At 37.1% G+C, this 16,966-nt stretch overlaps 1 protein-coding gene across 4 annotated transcripts in view; it reads right to left on the bottom strand.

The window, feature by feature from the left end:
* Positions 1-7,130: 7,130 nt before the first annotated feature.
* LOC117419799 (putative adenosylhomocysteinase 3) overlaps positions 7,131-16,966 on the bottom strand; it is a 41,429-nt gene continuing 31,593 nt past the window's right edge. For 2 of the 4 annotated variants that reach the window (XM_034032923.3, XM_034032924.3), the window contains exons 6-17: positions 16,340-16,434; positions 16,035-16,141; positions 15,521-15,637; positions 15,143-15,206; positions 14,512-14,600; positions 14,044-14,114; positions 11,828-11,922; positions 11,535-11,633; positions 11,001-11,069; positions 10,489-10,567; positions 8,349-8,469; positions 7,131-7,695 (exon numbers count right to left, since the gene is read on the bottom strand). In XM_034032923.3, coding sequence (XP_033888814.3) covers positions 7,689-7,695; positions 8,349-8,469; positions 10,489-10,567; positions 11,001-11,069; positions 11,535-11,633; positions 11,828-11,922; positions 14,044-14,114; positions 14,512-14,600; positions 15,143-15,206; positions 15,521-15,637; positions 16,035-16,141; positions 16,340-16,434 — 1,013 coding nt within the window. In that variant the 3' untranslated portion in view covers positions 7,131-7,688. Of the gene's footprint in view, positions 7,696-8,344; positions 8,470-10,488; positions 10,568-11,000; positions 11,070-11,534; positions 11,634-11,827; positions 11,923-14,043; positions 14,115-14,511; positions 14,601-15,142; positions 15,207-15,520; positions 15,638-16,034; positions 16,142-16,339; positions 16,435-16,966 lie in introns of those variants that run through there. The other 2 variants (XM_058985823.1, XM_034032925.3) reach the window with 1 other exon arrangement.

The following is a 16,966-nucleotide window of genomic DNA, read 5'->3' as shown; positions in this document are numbered from 1 at the left end:
CTAACCTCCTTTGATTTTTTTGGATACATTTTTTTAAATATACCACAGAACAATAACAAACAAATAAAATAAAACAATTCCAACAATTCAACAACAACAACAAAAAAAATACAAGAAGTTAATAAAGTTGATTAGATTAACACATAGAAAAACCATGCATCCAAATTAAAGTTAAAAACTGTTATACTCTTACATGTAAAAATAAACCCCACTATGAATAAAAATGAATACAAATACTACTAATAATAACTGACTCAAGCTGCTTCCAAATAGGATAGGAGTCACCTGATATTTTATTCTGACACTGGAGCAACTGAAAGCCATAAAAAATGAACTGCTTTGTGTCTGCGCTATTCCTGCAGTCCATATCTGAGAGAACGTTTTGGTTTCATGCATGGCTGATATGTCACGTTATCTTCAAGTGTAAGTTGCCTTCAGGGAGATAAGCATACGATTGCAAGCTATGTATACAACCTGTAGCTATGTGTGACCTATACTCACACATACATTCACTCCTCGCATATGGCAACATCCCTCCCATTGTCTGGAATGTCTGAAAAGAACACTGGAGTCTACATGAAAAACATTAGACAAAACATGAATCCATGAGATAGACCCATTGTAAAAACAAAATGCTCCTGTTCTCCGATGAGACACATTCTGTGGATTACCTCCAGAATGAATTATTGATTGGGATGACTGGAAGGACTTAAAGTGAATTGCTTTACATTTCCCATCTTTTTTTTCAAATGCACTTTACACGATAACATGATTAAGGTCTTAATATTACGTACAAGCAATCCTGTATCAGATGCCAATTATTTTAGTCATCTTCCTCTTGAAATACCAACTAGCATCATTGTGTATTGATGTCTAAATGTCTGGGTCCTGAAAAAAAAAAAAAAAAATAAAAAATCTCAATGAAACATCCAGTCAACACATTGTGAGATATTTCCTCTGCTTTTGCAGCCCTTTAATTCATGTGATGAACTGCTTTATTTAGTCAGGAGTTACAGTATATCGAGGGCGCAGAACCAGAGGGGCATTAGTGACATTTTAATCAAAATAACATGTTATAAATTAAATTAAAGCTCTTGATGAGATATATCTATTGCCAAAAGGACCTAACTGAAATCAAACTGCACTGAAGACACAACTGCAAAATCTAGGTAAACTTAGTGCTAGGAGGGCGTAACTAGCACACTTACGCCCTCCTGGCACTGAGTGTTCCATTGTGGGATGGCTGAGTGACAGAAGATGAGTCAAAATGGCTGAACAAAGCTGTAAAATAAAGCTTGTGTAAAACCATATCTAACTTCTGTGGGTATTTTACTCAGTTAAAATTCATTCACTACAGAATAAGAATCAGACGATGTCAATTGTAGAAAATCTTGTAAATTATATTTTACAATAGTATTTAAGTATAATTTAAGAAATATGACTGTATATGTGAACATCTATATTTTAAAGATACATGTTGATTTATCAATTGTTATTAAATTGAAGAAAAACAAGTCTGGGATAGAACTAGTGAAGAAAACAACACTTATCTGCAATGGGTATTCATTTCAGTGTCTTATGGAAAATCTAACTTTTAAGCAAAATTTCTGGTGCTAGTCTTACTTTTTGAATTTTCAAATTCAGAAATATTATAAACTCTTTAATGTTCTTCAAAATTATACTGATACTGTGCATGTACTGAAATTTGGCAATTGAACACAATAAACATTTATTTATGCTCTCCTGTAAAATTATGAAAATGTCACTTACATCCCTCTGGTTCTAAATCCTCGATATGTGGAAATCAATAAGTGAATCTCACCGTGCAGTTCTGTACATTGGGGTCCCTTTTGCACCTAGTTTGGCTTGGTGGCACTCAATCACGAAGAGGGGAAGTGACCTGCTCAAGGTCACTCAGGGAATCAGTTGCAGAATTCCTGTTGAAAAGCTTGGAAACCACACTCCACAATCAGAAATCCTTCAATTACGTTACAATACATACTCTATTAGCTTATAAGTTTAATTTGAGAACAGAACTGCATAGCCAACCAAAGAAAAGTATTTTAGTCCATATTGGAGTCAGATTTCTAAAACTTAAAAAAAAATAAAATTTTCTCTTAGGCCCAGTAAACATGCATTTAGCAAAAAGTAAATTCTGCACTAACAAAAGGGAGAGACTTATTAACAACCTGAGGAACAATTTTACACAAAACAAATGTGGAATAACTTGTGGAAGAAAGCAGGCGACTCGGAGTCCAGTGCACGGGTCTCTTGAAGAAAGCAGGCGACTCGGAGTCCAGTGCACGGGTCTCTTGAACAAAGCAGGCGACCCGGAGTCCAGTGCACGGGTCTCTTGAAGAAAGCAGGCGACTCGGAGTCCAGTGCACGGTTCTCTTGAAGAAAGCAGGAGACTCGGAGTCCAGTGCACGGGTCTCTTGAAGAAAGAATTAAAAATACGAAGAGGGGAAGTGACCTGCTCAAGGTCACTCAGGGAATCAGTTGTCTGTGCTGCAATTTAAACTCAAGATCAAGATGTGATTGTTCTTATTAAGCTGCCTCCTGAAAGTCAAATGCAATCTTAAAGGAACTGGGAAACATCTATTCCATGCAATGCGTTGTAGAGGTCAGGTGAATGGAAGGGTTGTGGTGGTTAATGGATGCTCTTACAAGCCCACATTTATCCTGCATAATGGAGGAGCTACTGTGGGTCACTGCAGCTGAGGTCAGGGAATTCAGAGCAATACATGGTGCAGTGTTATGGAAAGATATTTCTACCCCTTACTGTTTTTAATGGATTTAATAAAATCACAACACATGCACTGAGCGAATTCACTGCATTGCTTATAGTACTTTTCCATGCATTGGACTTGTTATAAGAACAGAATATTCTATAAACATACCTATTTGGGGACTCCTCATTCATGGGGTAACAACAGTGTTTAATGAAAGTTTGGAAAGTTCTTGAAGTAGCCTCTGTTTCTCTCTCACCATATATACAGTACAGTATACTATATATTTATTATGGTCTTTCTGCTGCAGTATTTTCACCCGAGCTCTGCTCACCTGTGATGATCATAAATGCATTTGCCTAATTATGTTATACTGTCAACACTCTAATACATGATAGTTCTTTTAAGGTTGTTCTCAGCTTAGTTCCAGAAAAGTGTAAAATACTGAATCAATGGGGAAAGAATATACATTGAAGATTTAGACAGAAGTGTGACCCCTGTGGGAATCTATACATTTCTTCCCCCTTCTTTTCTCCCCTTATTTAAGTTTTCAGATAATATAATGTGTCCATCAGATGAGACATAAAACAGAGGCTCTATTGTAAATGACTCTGCAGCAGTTGTTGATGCATAACTCACCCCCCGTCTCTAAGTCACTTTGGATACAACATCTGCTAAATGACTAATTATTAATAATAATAATAATAATAATAATAATAATAATAATAAGTAAACCCTAAAAGAGGCAGATTTGCATTACCATTAGTTATTTCTTTGCTTCTCAATAAACAGTCATACATTTAATAGAAGGGCCAAATGAACAAAACATGTTTTTTTTTTTTTTTTTATTTTATTTTTCAACATTCACTTGTCTGCTGCTTTCTGTACTGTTCAGTAAAAGTTTACAGAAAACAGTGGTATTTTTAGTGGTAACGGAATGCAAATACATTATATCGGTTAGGCTTTCAAATCTTTCCCATAGGTTTATACCTGAATTCAAATGCAATTGTCCTCTGTCACATACATATTCTCTGCGCCCCCTTTGAAAACCATTTTATTTTTTTCAAGATACTTCCACACTCTGCATACATTATATCCTGCTTGCAGCATGTGCTCCAAGGCTAGCTAAAGCAGCAGTAGCCGTGGTGGCAATCCCTGAAGGTTAAACTTCACCTTTAAATACAATATTTTAAATAGTTCACTGGCTCAACATGCTCACATGCTCGAGTGCTGTCGACTCCTCTGCCACAAGTGCAGATGGGACCTTAAAGGGCTAGTAGCATCCATTTAAAGGTCTAAAAGGTAATACGCATATTTGTTTAAATTGTTTTCAATGTGGGGAGATTTAAATTTGAATGGAAATAGTGAGAACCCGAACTTGCCTGCCATGTCACGTGACTCCACATTGTCACCTTTAATTCTATTCAGAATTCTGTCTCAAATTCCTAATTTTATCTTTTTTACAATCAGTGTCTACTGTAAAGGTACAGAGACCTTCTGTCAATGTGAATCAAACATCCACAGTAAGTTAATTTTTTAGAATTGAAATGTGTCACTAATAATGGGAACCACTTGATTGCTTTCCTGTCATGCTTTAGATAAACAAACATGTTAATTGTACAAGCGTGTTAATTGTTACTTAACTTTATTGCTTAAGTATCTATATTGTGACTGGGGAAAAGCATTTAATTTTAAATCACATTTTTAATTAATTATTTTTAAAAAGATTTTTTTTTTTTATTATCATTATTGAAAAGTAGCATCCTTGGTCATGATCTTGTCAAGTATAATGTTATTTATACAGTAAATGTTAACAAATCTTCCATCTTTTACCTTTCTAATGTGTCTGTCTAACCAGGTCTATTGCACTGATGGCAGTACTTTGGGGCACCATGGAAAAGCCCAGTTTTCAGTACATTGGGTTTCTAGCGATGTGGCTCTGCCTCTGCTAAAATACTCCGCCGCTTCTTCGAATGATACTCTTCTGGCCCATTTGGAGAACAGGTTCTAGGAATGTTGATTAACTTTCATGTTCTTGCATTATAAATTAGATTTTGATCACCTGATACTGAATATATAAAACACACATACTACCCTCTAAATCAGGGGTCTCCAACCCTGGTCCCAGAGAGCACCACATCCTCAGGGTTCATAGGTGTCTGTCATCAACGGCGAAAGATCTGGAACACCTGGTCATCTTGACTGATTAAGCCAATAATTGGTATATTAAGTAACTGAAAACCAGAAGACCCAGCAGCTCTCCAGGACCAGGGTTGGAGACCCCTGCTCTAAGGAGCAACAGAGCAACTAATAATACTTGTTGGAGGGCAGTATACTAGAATCACTGTACTCTGTAAAGCCACCGATAACCTCAATGTTTTTTAGAAACTAGTGATAAATATCAAACAATACAAATGTTGTACTGTGCAGTATACAATGTTATGGTATTAGCTGAAAAACAAGATTAAATGAATAGCACAGTAATAAAAGTATAGTTCATACATACATTTACAACACACCATGTGAAGAAATTACATTAACACAGCACATGCTTGAATTATTGGATTCTTGTTAACAAGAACGTTGTCAGTGGAAATTTATGAACACTCAGTTCTAATGTTGTCCTGTTATTTGTCATTTCTCTGTAATAATGTCTTTTTTCCCTATGATGTGTAGTTTTAGAAACACACAGTTTTTATAAGATATACTGCAACAGTACAGCAAGAAGCAAAACAAAACAAACATGCATGCCAAAGAAGAGGATGGTAATATGAGGTCATCTTTGTATCTATCTTTATATATCTGTGTTCAGAGAAATACCAAGAGTTTTTTTTTGTTTTTTTTTAACAATTTATTATGCTTAAAGATTACAGGTTCATTATTGCTCATCTACTACAATCACTTGAAATATTTAAAACATCATTCAGAAAAATTAAAAATGTCAAATTTTGTTGTTTTTGTACTACAGATTTATAATGATAAATACATCTGATTTGTTTGTTTTTTCTTCAAAGTTCTTAAATCTTAACAAGATGCTGGTGGTGCCCTCTCTGCTTAATGTTACATAAATGATTACTGGTCACACGCAGATTGTGATCCTGAGATAAATTTCAGCAAAAAAAAAAAAAAATAGGAGTGAACAATGTAAGGTAAAATAAGTTAAGAAAACAGAGATTTTTACTTGCAAACAAATAATTGTTATCCACTTTATAAGGATGGGTTAAAATTAGCACAAGTAAATTTACTAATAATTATTATCATTTGTTTTTACTATTATTTTCGAATTCACAGAGTACTGTGAACCTAAATAAGACAAATGTTAAAGTATCCAGGAAGGAGTTCAAAGACTCTTGCTGTAACACTAATACTAATAATGTCTTCTTTGTAAAGCAAGATTGTGTATTGATGCATATAAATTAATTTACATTAGTTTAAAACTTACTTTTAAAGGTTTAACGGGACAGTACCTATACAAATGTTGTTTGTAGTAGACTAAGTTTTATATAGGACAGTGCACACTTCTATAATTTAATGGGAAGGTCATCATCCCCTACACAATGGATTTTAATCGGAAACGATGATACATGTCAATAGCAGGTCGCACCAATTGGTGTTCTGGTTTTGTCTTGCCTTGTGATGCCCAGCCTCTGGTGTAAAAGTAACACATTAAAACCTTTTTACTAAAAATACTATGTAGTGTACATGATGTTTAATTAGTGATGGGTTATGTTAAATGCAAACAAAGTTACTCATCCGAGCTAGTAATTAAAGTTGTACTAAACTAATGCATTATGTAAGCTGCAATTCACTTACAAACTACAGCTCCCTTAACTATTCAGTTTTTTTTTCAAGATACTGTAAATGATTTAACAAAAAGGTAAAATGATGACATTGCAGAATCAAGGAAAACACTTTCTTTGTAATCGAGAAGGCAGCACCCCTAGCCATACTAATGTTCAATTCAGCAACTAGAGAATCCCCCACTGTACAGTTCATGTTTTCTCTGCTTGTGTGTGTGTGTGTGTGTGTGTGTGTGTGTGTGTGTGTGTGTATATATATATATAGTGACAGACAGAGACAGAGAGACAGAGACAGAGACAGAGAAAGAGACAGAGAAAGAGACACAGAGACAGAGAGAGAGAGAGAGAGAGAGAGAGAGAGAGAGAGAGAGAGAGAGAGAGAGAGAGAGAGAGAGAGAGAGAGAGTGTTGTATCATGTTGGTTGAACACTGATATATTAAATATATTTTATATTAATCTGGATATATTCTAAATGACATATAGGACCATAGAAAGGTTTTAAAAGCAGCAGTGAACTTTAAAAACGTAGTGCTGTCGGTAGGTACCTTTCACATTTAGTGTTGGTCTCACAGAGAGGAGGGGACAATAACCAAAGCATGAATAATATCATTAGCCAATTTACTTGTGCAAACTTCTCTCAAATATATTGGAACAGAACAACATGAGCTTTAAAACAAATAAAATCTGAATCTATTGATCTGTGGTTCAGACAGTAAGAATGCAGCCCTCCCCCACTCCTGCAAACAGAAAATAAAGATGATAAGACTGAAACTTGTGCATCATAAAATGTAAAATAAAATAAATCGCCTCACACATTTTTTTTGTTTTTTGTTTCCAATATCTCTCTTTAGGGTTACAATAACACCTCTAATGGATTACTTACAACTGACAAAATACGCAAGAGAAAATGAATTCATGTAACCTCCTCAAGCCACATCTAGGAGTGACCCAGCAGCCAGGGCTGCCTTCAGGTTAGATTACAATATTCCAGTTAAAATAAATAAAACTCTCAATGTGCTGTGTGTCTGCTTCACTGTGAAGTCCAGCTTTTTAAAATCATGAGCTTCTTAAATCCTGTACAGTAGCTTTGAAAGGCTTCTTTTCTTGTTCTGGTCGCTGTTGTTCTTCTGGTCTGTTATTTTTTATTTTTTACAGAAGGCTAATATCTTAAATAAAAAGAAGAAAAAGAAAGTCATTTCTGGAACCTAACAAGAAGCATAAAAAAAACAAACTAAAAAAATATGTTAAAAATGAAGCCACTGTGCAATCCTTACTGGTGTACAGACACAATAAAATGACTATAAAATCATTGTTCTCCAATAAAACAGTATTTAATACTAAAATGGAAAATACTATATTTACTACATTCGTGCTTGGAGCAGTGAAGTGCAGCTGCTCAGAGAAAAATAAGCCACAGCACCAGAGACCTGGCACAGCTTCTGTATGAATCTTTAACAAGCACACACCAGCAGGGTTCTCAGTTTGTACTGTACGTTGTTCTTGTTTGTGAAGCTCTTTGAAAGGTTTCTTGGTAAGCAGTGCTAAATTAATGAAATTGTATCATATTGGATTTAGGATACAACTAATAAAAAGAAACATGTGCTGCTGTACTGGCAGCTAAAGTTTGTCCAGATTATCCTACAAGTATAACAAACACAAGTCTGTATTGACATTATCATTCTAAAGTCAAAACAAATGGTAAATTCCTGGCCACTGCAAGGTCATCGAAAAAAAAAAAAATATATAAATGTGACTGTAAACAATTGTTTATACAGCTATTACAGCGCAGGCCTGTTCTGATCAGAAAGTGTATTCTTACCTATAGTAATTTGGCTTAAAGGGCCCGTTTTTATTCAAGCCCAGGTACTTTGCTTGCTCATCTGTCAGTTCGGTAAGATGTGCATCGAATGTTGGAAGATGAAGGCTCGCCACGTACTCATCTATAGAAAAAACAAAATCAATATTTTCAGATACCCTTTCCCTTACCACTGTTCAGTTAATAGTGAAAGTCTGTTCAGTTTATGAATAATTTACTAGCCACACTAATGCAGGCATGCAGCTGCCTGCTTGTCTGTATTGGTCCAACCAAAAATATTTATGAGTATACATATCTGAGTGTGTGTGACTGTGTGATTGCATATGTTACGAAAGCAAAGAACAAAAACAAGCAAAAATAACTACTTCCATTTATCTCTGTGTATTGTAAAAAGCTGATTCCACATAAAGACTTTGGGGGGTGGGGGGGATTGAACACGGAGGTTGTGCAATAATAATATATCCTATTGTTTACTGTGTTTGCAGTAACATACCTCTCATTACAAAATTTTCCTACACAAAATAAATTCATTTCTATTTTCTGTTTTAATAAAATATCAAAACAGTAAAACAGTACTACAGTGCCGAGAAAAAGTTTGTGAACCCCTTAGGATTTTCACATATTTCAAACCTAAAATGTTATTAGATCTTAATCTAAGTCCTAATAGATAAAGATAACCTGATTAAACAATGACACAAAAACCATGATACTTTTTCAACATTTATTTATCCACAAATCATTCAAAATTCAACATCCATGTGTGAAAAAGTATGTGAACCTTTAGATTCAGTAACTGGTGGCACCCCCTTGAGCAGCAATGACTTCAACTAAGTGTTTCCTGTAACTGTTGGTCAGTCTCTCACATCGGTTTAGAGGAATTTTGGCCCATTTCTCCTTACAGAACTGCTTCAACTCGGTGACATTTGAGGGCTTCCTTGCATGGACAGCTCGCTTCAGGTCCTGCCACAACATTTCGATGGGGTTTAGGTCCGGACTTTGACTAGGCCATTCTAAAAACGCAGAATTTCTTCTTCTGCAGCCATTCTTTTGTAGATCTGCTTGTATGTTTAGGATCATTGTCTTGCTGCATGACCCACTTTCGGTTCAGCTTTAGCTCACGGACGGATGGCCTGACATTCAACTCTAGAATCTTCTGATACAATGCAGAATTCATGGTTGTGTCAATGATGGCAAGCCGTCCAGGTCCTGAGACAGCAAACCAGCCCCAAACCATCACGCTCCCACCACCATGCTTGACGGTTGGGATGAGGTTCTCTGTTCGAACGTAGTGTTTGGTTTTCGCCAAACATAAAGTTTCTCACTGAGGCCAAAAAGTTCTACTTTTGACTCGTCTGTCCAAAGAACATTGTTCCAGAAGTCTTGTGGATCATCTATGTGCTCTTTGGCAAACTTCAGATGGGCAGCAATGTTCTTTTTAGAGAGCAGTGGTTTCCTCCTGGCTATACTTCCATGAACACCATTCTTGTTCAGTCTTTTTCTGATAGTTGAGACATTCAACTATCACATTAACCAAGGCGAGAGTGGCCTGCAGATCCTTGGATGTTACTCTGGGGTTCTTTGTGACTTCCTTGATGATTTTCCGGTTTGTTCTTGAAGAGATTTTGGTGATTTTGAACTTTCTCCATTTGTAGACTATCTGTCTGACAGTAGATTGGTGGCGCCCCAAATCCTTAGAAATGGTTTTGTAACCCTTTCTAGACTGATGAGCATCAATAACTGTTTTTCCGAGGTCCTCAGAGATTTCTTTTGATCGTGGCATGATGTGTTTCCACACACCTGTATGGTGAAGACCAAACTTACAAAGTTTCTGATCTTTACATAGGGTGGGGCCTCCCAAACTCACCCCTGAAGATCTACTTAATTATTTTAACACCTGATTCTAATTATCCCCTTAATTGAGCTGATAAAACTAGGGGTTCACTTACTTTTTCACATACCCTGAATCTAATTATAAAGACATGGAATTGGTTAATATAAACCCTATTGGATATTTAAGAAAAGACTGGTTTTGATTCAAGAAGGCGATCATGGTAAAACTATGGAATTTCCATAATTATCATTGGGGTTCACAATCTTTCTCTGTAGTATATATATCATAACAGGTCTCAAGGCACTTTCTTACCCATTTTCTTCGGCAGCAAGTAGACATCCTGCTTGTAACGGCCCTCTGGAGCATTGTACAGCTCTATTAAAGCCAGTGCCTGGGGAACAAAGAGAGCTTGAGAAAAAAACAGTCAACTGAGTTCTGGGGCTGCATGGTAGCACCACCACCAAGCTCCAGTGCTGAAACAATAGCCAATGTCTACACCGCAGTCATCTTAGCCTGATGGTCATATTCTACAGTTCTGGGGAAAGAAGGGGAGGAACACCAGAATTTAGGAGTATGCAACCTTTTTAGATAAGCATCCACCCATTACATGGGCAATACATATTTACCACCCTACCGTTCCATTGGCAGTTTAGGTTTGCCATACTGTAAATTACACTGGAAAGGCTGTGTTTCAAGGAAAACATCCATAAAATGCACACATACAAATATCTGGTTTCTCCACCATGACCCAGTAGCATGTATTTCAACACTGTTGCAGGATTAATAGTGTGTGCATTTTTGTACCCAGGTTGAAAAGTACATACCTGGGTGGTTGCGGTGATGGAGAGCACAAAGGTAGGAACTGTAGAGCAGCTCAGATTCAGCAGACGACCCTGCAAACAGACAGCGAGGTCATGCTCATGTTCTTGAATGAAGATGTAGACAAATTAGTAAATGCAAGTCTTAAACAGTACAGAACATTTGCCAATTTTTTAAATAATAATTTTATAGAGAATGAGATGATATGTTATCTGATGTAGTCCTCTTGATGAAAAACGTCTACTGTAAATGAAAACAAAGTCTAGAGAGCAGCCCTCAACGCCTGGCTAGGATGACCCTGCTCTCCCGTCACTCTTCTCAAGCGACACCTTTTTGTTTTAGTAGTTTCTAAATGTCGAAGCCAGCTGTCTTTAACTCTGTTATGGTTATGACCTGTAACTGAATGAAACCTGTTATTACATTCTGTAATGCCAATTCCTTTGGATTTACTTTTTAATAGCAACACTGTTTATATCTGACACAAGAGTTTTCCCCATCTGAACATGTTCTTCTCATTTCAGCTAAATGCAAGCAATTACCTCGGCCAGTAGCACTATTCTCTTGCCATCAGGCCAGATCACATGGTCCACCTGTGACCTCACACGCTCCCAGGTCAGCTCAGGAGTGCGCAGACTGGCCTGAAACACAGAGCGAAGATGAAACACATACACACACACACACACACACACACACCCACACCAGGGTTAACGGTGTTCAACATTGAATCCAAAATTAAACAGTTATTCCTAACCAAGTGAGAAAATAATCTTTATATAACCTTAATCTAGGATAGACAAAATCAATTTTCAAGCAGCCAGCTGCCAGTGCTTACCACGTCAATTTCAGTGTTGGAATGTCCCATGTTGCAGACAATGCAACCATTCTTCATACGGTCTAAGTATTCCCTTACCACAACGTTTTTATTACCTAAATAAAAAAAAATATATAATTAATTAATTAATTAATTAATTAATTAATTAATTAATTAAATTAACTAACAAACAAACACCGGTGCTATGTTCTGGTACCTCCAAATCACTAAGAAATGGCGAACATCATCATTATAATCAACTGCTGATGTGTTGGAAACTCACTCTGTCTAGATTACAGATTACAGATTAATCAATTCTAAAAGAAATCATATATATTCTACTGTACAGAACAGAGTTTTTCTCCTCTGTAGTTTGATTGGGTACCTGGTTTATTTTAATACAGTAAAGGTTTAAATTGTAAACTAACACAACACATCATAAATGGCGTAGTATTTTACTCAAACTGTCCTGTTGTATTGCTTTTCAAATTGTTCAAATCACTTATAGTATTGCATTTCATAAACTGACTTAGGAAAACAAAGTGCTCTGAATGGCTGAAACAGATTCAAAACCACATCTCAGCACAACCACTGTTTGCCAAACAGCCTCAACACTTAATAAACAATATCAGTGTGCCACAAACAATTTGAAAGGTCTATTTGCCTAATTAATTATTATTATTATTATTAATTTATTATTATTATTTTTTTAATGACTGGATTCACACATTTAGTAAGCTTTAATGTTTTAGGTCAATATACATTTGAAACCTGTGCTTGCAGTCAATTTTGAGGACAATTAGGAAACAGAAAATGAAGAAACACGAGTAACACAATATTTTTGATAAATTGAAAGCTGACACTGTTTTGGTGTTTTTTCTCATTTCTAAGCAGGCCCTTTTCTTCTCACTGTCACTATGGCACTAATGACACAAAACATATTTGTATGAATTTCAGAAAAACACTGTTTTTTGTTTTACTGATTTTCATTTTATTTTATTTATTTATTTTACACAAGTACTTGCTGATATTTACTTCATGCTAATATCAGAGACGGCTTTCGCACATATAAAACAGTAGTGGTGGGGACCAACCAAGACGTAGCTTCACTGGAATATGAGCCTTCAGCGCTTTTCCACCACCAAGTAACAAGGATTTCTTACTGGCCCGCTGTTGATGGCCGAAGTGTAATGCTGGCTCCAGGGATCTATTTGCACCCTTCCTGGTGCATCAGCACACACAACGCGTGCGGCGATGCTGGCTCCAAGGATTAACCAAAGTGAGGCTGGAATGGGCTGGGTGGGGCACTTCTTGTCCTTTGTGTTTCGTCGACAAGCCCACACCACCTCGGGAAGGCTTGACAGTGATGCTGGCATCCCAGCACCACTCCTCTCCTCCACCCCCACCCAACCCAGCTCAGTTTACTTACCTTAGATCTCCATTCCTTTTCATTGATGTTAACTTTCTCCATTACCTTTTGAGGTCCCCAATCGGCCTCTTTCCTCCTCAACCAAAGCCAGTTGTTACTTCTCTATAGGCTGCAACACCTGTCCACTAAATCCAGTATCTCCGAGGAGCCGGGTCATGGACCGCACAACGAATCCCCTGACAACCCACCTCTACTAGATAAACCCAGAATATTAACATTCAATTTCATTTTTAATGAAATCTATTTAAATAAATGTGTTTCATGATCTAGGGCTTGCTGTCAATCTGCTTTGTTGTACACTAATCTTTGGGGATGAATAAAAACAGCTGGGTGACTGAATTTATTCTCTAATTTGAAGATGGTGGTATTCCACTGAGGAACCTTCAGTTAAAATAGGCTTTTTCAATCAATCATGCTAACTGACTATTTCTCTGTTCATCTCCAACACTGTTCTATGATTAAACTGTTCTGTTAACCAATTAAGGATGAACTGTGGTAATAAGCTCTGTGTAGATTACTTCAGTAGAAGCTGTATTAAAAGTACAAAATAATAGCATAGAATTGATTGTGCTCCTGATAAGACCCATAAAACCCAAAGTGGGACACCAGGTGGACTGATAGAGACACGGCTACAACCTTTATGTTTAATATATTTATGATGAAAGGTAGCTTTAAAAAGGCATTTACTTTTTTTTTTTTAAATTGGCAACACCGAACGTGGCAGGGGAAAAAACAAAATACATATACATACATACATACATACATACATACATACATACATAGTGATAACTCAACATATTCACTTCACCTGTACAAGTGATAACTATGTCCACCTGTCTGATGACTTCATTCAGCTTCACCAGTCTGAAACCATCCATGCTGAAAGAAAACAAATCTCAAGGAATGGAACACAAAAAATGAGGAAAGAGCCGTCTTTTTTTAAAAGAAAGACAAAAGCTACCTTTTAGTATATTTACTTCTGTGCATATAGGCTCTGAAAGGAATGTAGGTCAGTTTCAAAGCCATTATAAAAATACTGAGAATGCCCACTGCATTTGCCCATCATATCTCTCTGGACTGCTTGTTCCCAGATCATTAAGACCAACACAGAGAAGGAACCTTCGGCCACCTGCAGCACAGTGAGCCAAGATATTAACTCAGAACTGCTGGCAATGCTGTTTCATTCTTGGAAAAGCCTCAAACATACACCTGTGATCTCGCCTCTTCCCTCTGGGATTATTTCCTGGCTTGTTTGTTATTGCAATAAAATACCTACCAGGCTTGCAGTGCGCAGATGGGGTCTATCTCAGTGACATACACAATGGAGCCCATAGCTTTCAGGGCAGCACTGCACCCCTTTCCAACCTGCAGGGACATGAAAAGACCACAAGGAAATGTCATAGGTCATGTCTTGTTCAGAAGTGTCAAAATATCTATATCTTTTGCTTCATGTAAAAAAGCACCTACCCTAATGCATCAAATTTCTTTCTTCAAATTTGAATGCAAATGGCAAGGCAGATTATAATGGGTTCCTTTTACAGAACACAAGTGAAGTGTTCATGCCTTATTATATGCTGCCATCTAGTGCCCAAAAGCAAGATGCTCTACCTTTTTCCAGTTTGTGCAAAGTGACCTTAACACATAATGATGATTATTGCTTATTTTATCAAATGGCATTATCAAAATGTGTGGTCAGTACGCTCTTTCACAGTAATCTCAAAATATAAAAGCTAAGCACAGTCAACGCCAACAGACAGAAAAGGGAACAAAAGCAGAAGCGGGTTGTTCAACCCCAGCCATATCAGTGGACCATGTTGCTAGTTGATGTGTGTGTTGATGTGATGTGTGTGTGTTGTTGGCCGTATTGAGTTATTTAAAACCACAATATATTGTTGTAGAGCATTTACCTCTCCGTATCCACACACTACCACCTGCTTTCCTCCAAACATCACATCTGTCGTTCTTTTAAGACTAAGGAAAAAAAAATAAATGGAGACATTATTGTGTTTGGAAATGTTGATTTTCTTTGTGGGGTCTGACTGATTCCCTCACCCACAGCATCACCTCACATTGTCAACTGTCTGCAAACGGATTCATGCTTGAAAATCCATAAAGGAAAGAGGTATCAAGTTGACATAAAAAGCATCAAACATTATGCTCTCCATCCGAGTCAACACAACCTCTCAGCTCAGTGAGAAACACACACACACATGCTCACTGCTGTATGCCTGCTGCTATCAAAGCCAGCTCTGAAATGTTTGATGCTCAAGCAGTGCAGTACCTACCCATCCAGGATGGACTCCCTACAGCAGTAAAGATTATCAAACTTTTGTTTGGTTACAGAGTCATTCACGTTCATGGCTGGGACACACAGCTTCCCAGCTTTAGACAACTGGTACAACCTAAAGTGAAAATAAAAGTAAACAAAACAAGGAAAGAATAAGCATTTCCATAGATTTATATAAAAAGTGTGACATATGTACTTACACAACTTATAATAAGCAGTTCTCTACATATGTAAAACACTCATGTGACATACAGATAAGGACATATGCAAGGGTGCCTCCACTGTATTTATATTACTAATGCGATCACTAATACTATAACTGTCAACAACAACATGGATATTTGCTACACAAGTAACTGTTTATTTCAGTTCGACTTGGATAGTTAACACACACAAAAGAGCAGGGCGTATTGTTACAAATGAATTTGAAAACCAGTGTCCAATGAAAAGACCTGGTTCCATGATACAACAAAGGCACTGCTGGTTTAGTCTGTTAGTTTGTTCTGACCCACCTGTGCACTCCAGTGACACTCTCCTCCACAATTCCCTTGATCTTCTTAAACATGTTGGGGTACTTCTTATAGATCCAGTGAGTGAGGTCACCTCCATCATCCAGAATCTGAACATTGAGGGGACAAAAATGTCACGCATTTCCTCTACTATGAACTCTGACATTGACAATGTTGAGGATCTAGAGGGCATTACAGTGCAGCAACAAAAGCATCTACCACCAAAAGGCAACAACAAAACAACTACATATCAGAATTACTGTCCTAGGGGTGCTTGGGTAAAAACAGCATGCTCCGAGGGCACATACCATGTTGGGCTGCCACCCCTCCACATTGACACACCGGTCAATACACCACCAGAAGTCGTCTTCCGATTCACCTTTCCACGCAAACACAGCAAACCCTACCATACAGAAATTGGAAAGTGGGTGATGACCAACAGGAACGTAGCACAACAGATGAGACACCACGCGGTACCCCGAGGTAGCGTTGCCCCCTGGTCTCTCATTCATTTTACGCCATGAGAATATTCCTCATGGCCCCCACATAACCAGTAAAAACAAAAACAGCTCTGTACGCAGGTTCTCACAGCTAAAACAAACGAAATACAAATCGCCATCAGCAAAAAAAAAAAAAAAAAAAAAAAAGGAAAAAAATACTTCAGAGCAGAAAAAAGTGTTAGGTAAAAATACACAGACTTAACTTATTAAGGTTGTTATCTTCACTGTCAGTGAAGCATAATTTGTATTCAGATTTAAAAACAGACAACTTTATTATGATTTTATTATACTTACACTGCCTATTTAAAGAAAAGGTAATGCAATGTGTATTCTCTTATTCACAGCTCTACGAAATGAAATACAGTCAGTTTAATTTAGTGTGAACTGATTACTGCATTTTGATAATTGTTTTGGAGGATACTGTCAGGGACAGAG

Source organism: Acipenser ruthenus, chromosome 14, assembly GCF_902713425.1.
Source record: "Acipenser ruthenus chromosome 14, fAciRut3.2 maternal haplotype, whole genome shotgun sequence".
Classification (NCBI taxonomy): domain Eukaryota; kingdom Metazoa; phylum Chordata; class Actinopteri; order Acipenseriformes; family Acipenseridae; genus Acipenser; species Acipenser ruthenus.
This window is presented reverse-complemented; position numbering and strand designations above follow the sequence as displayed.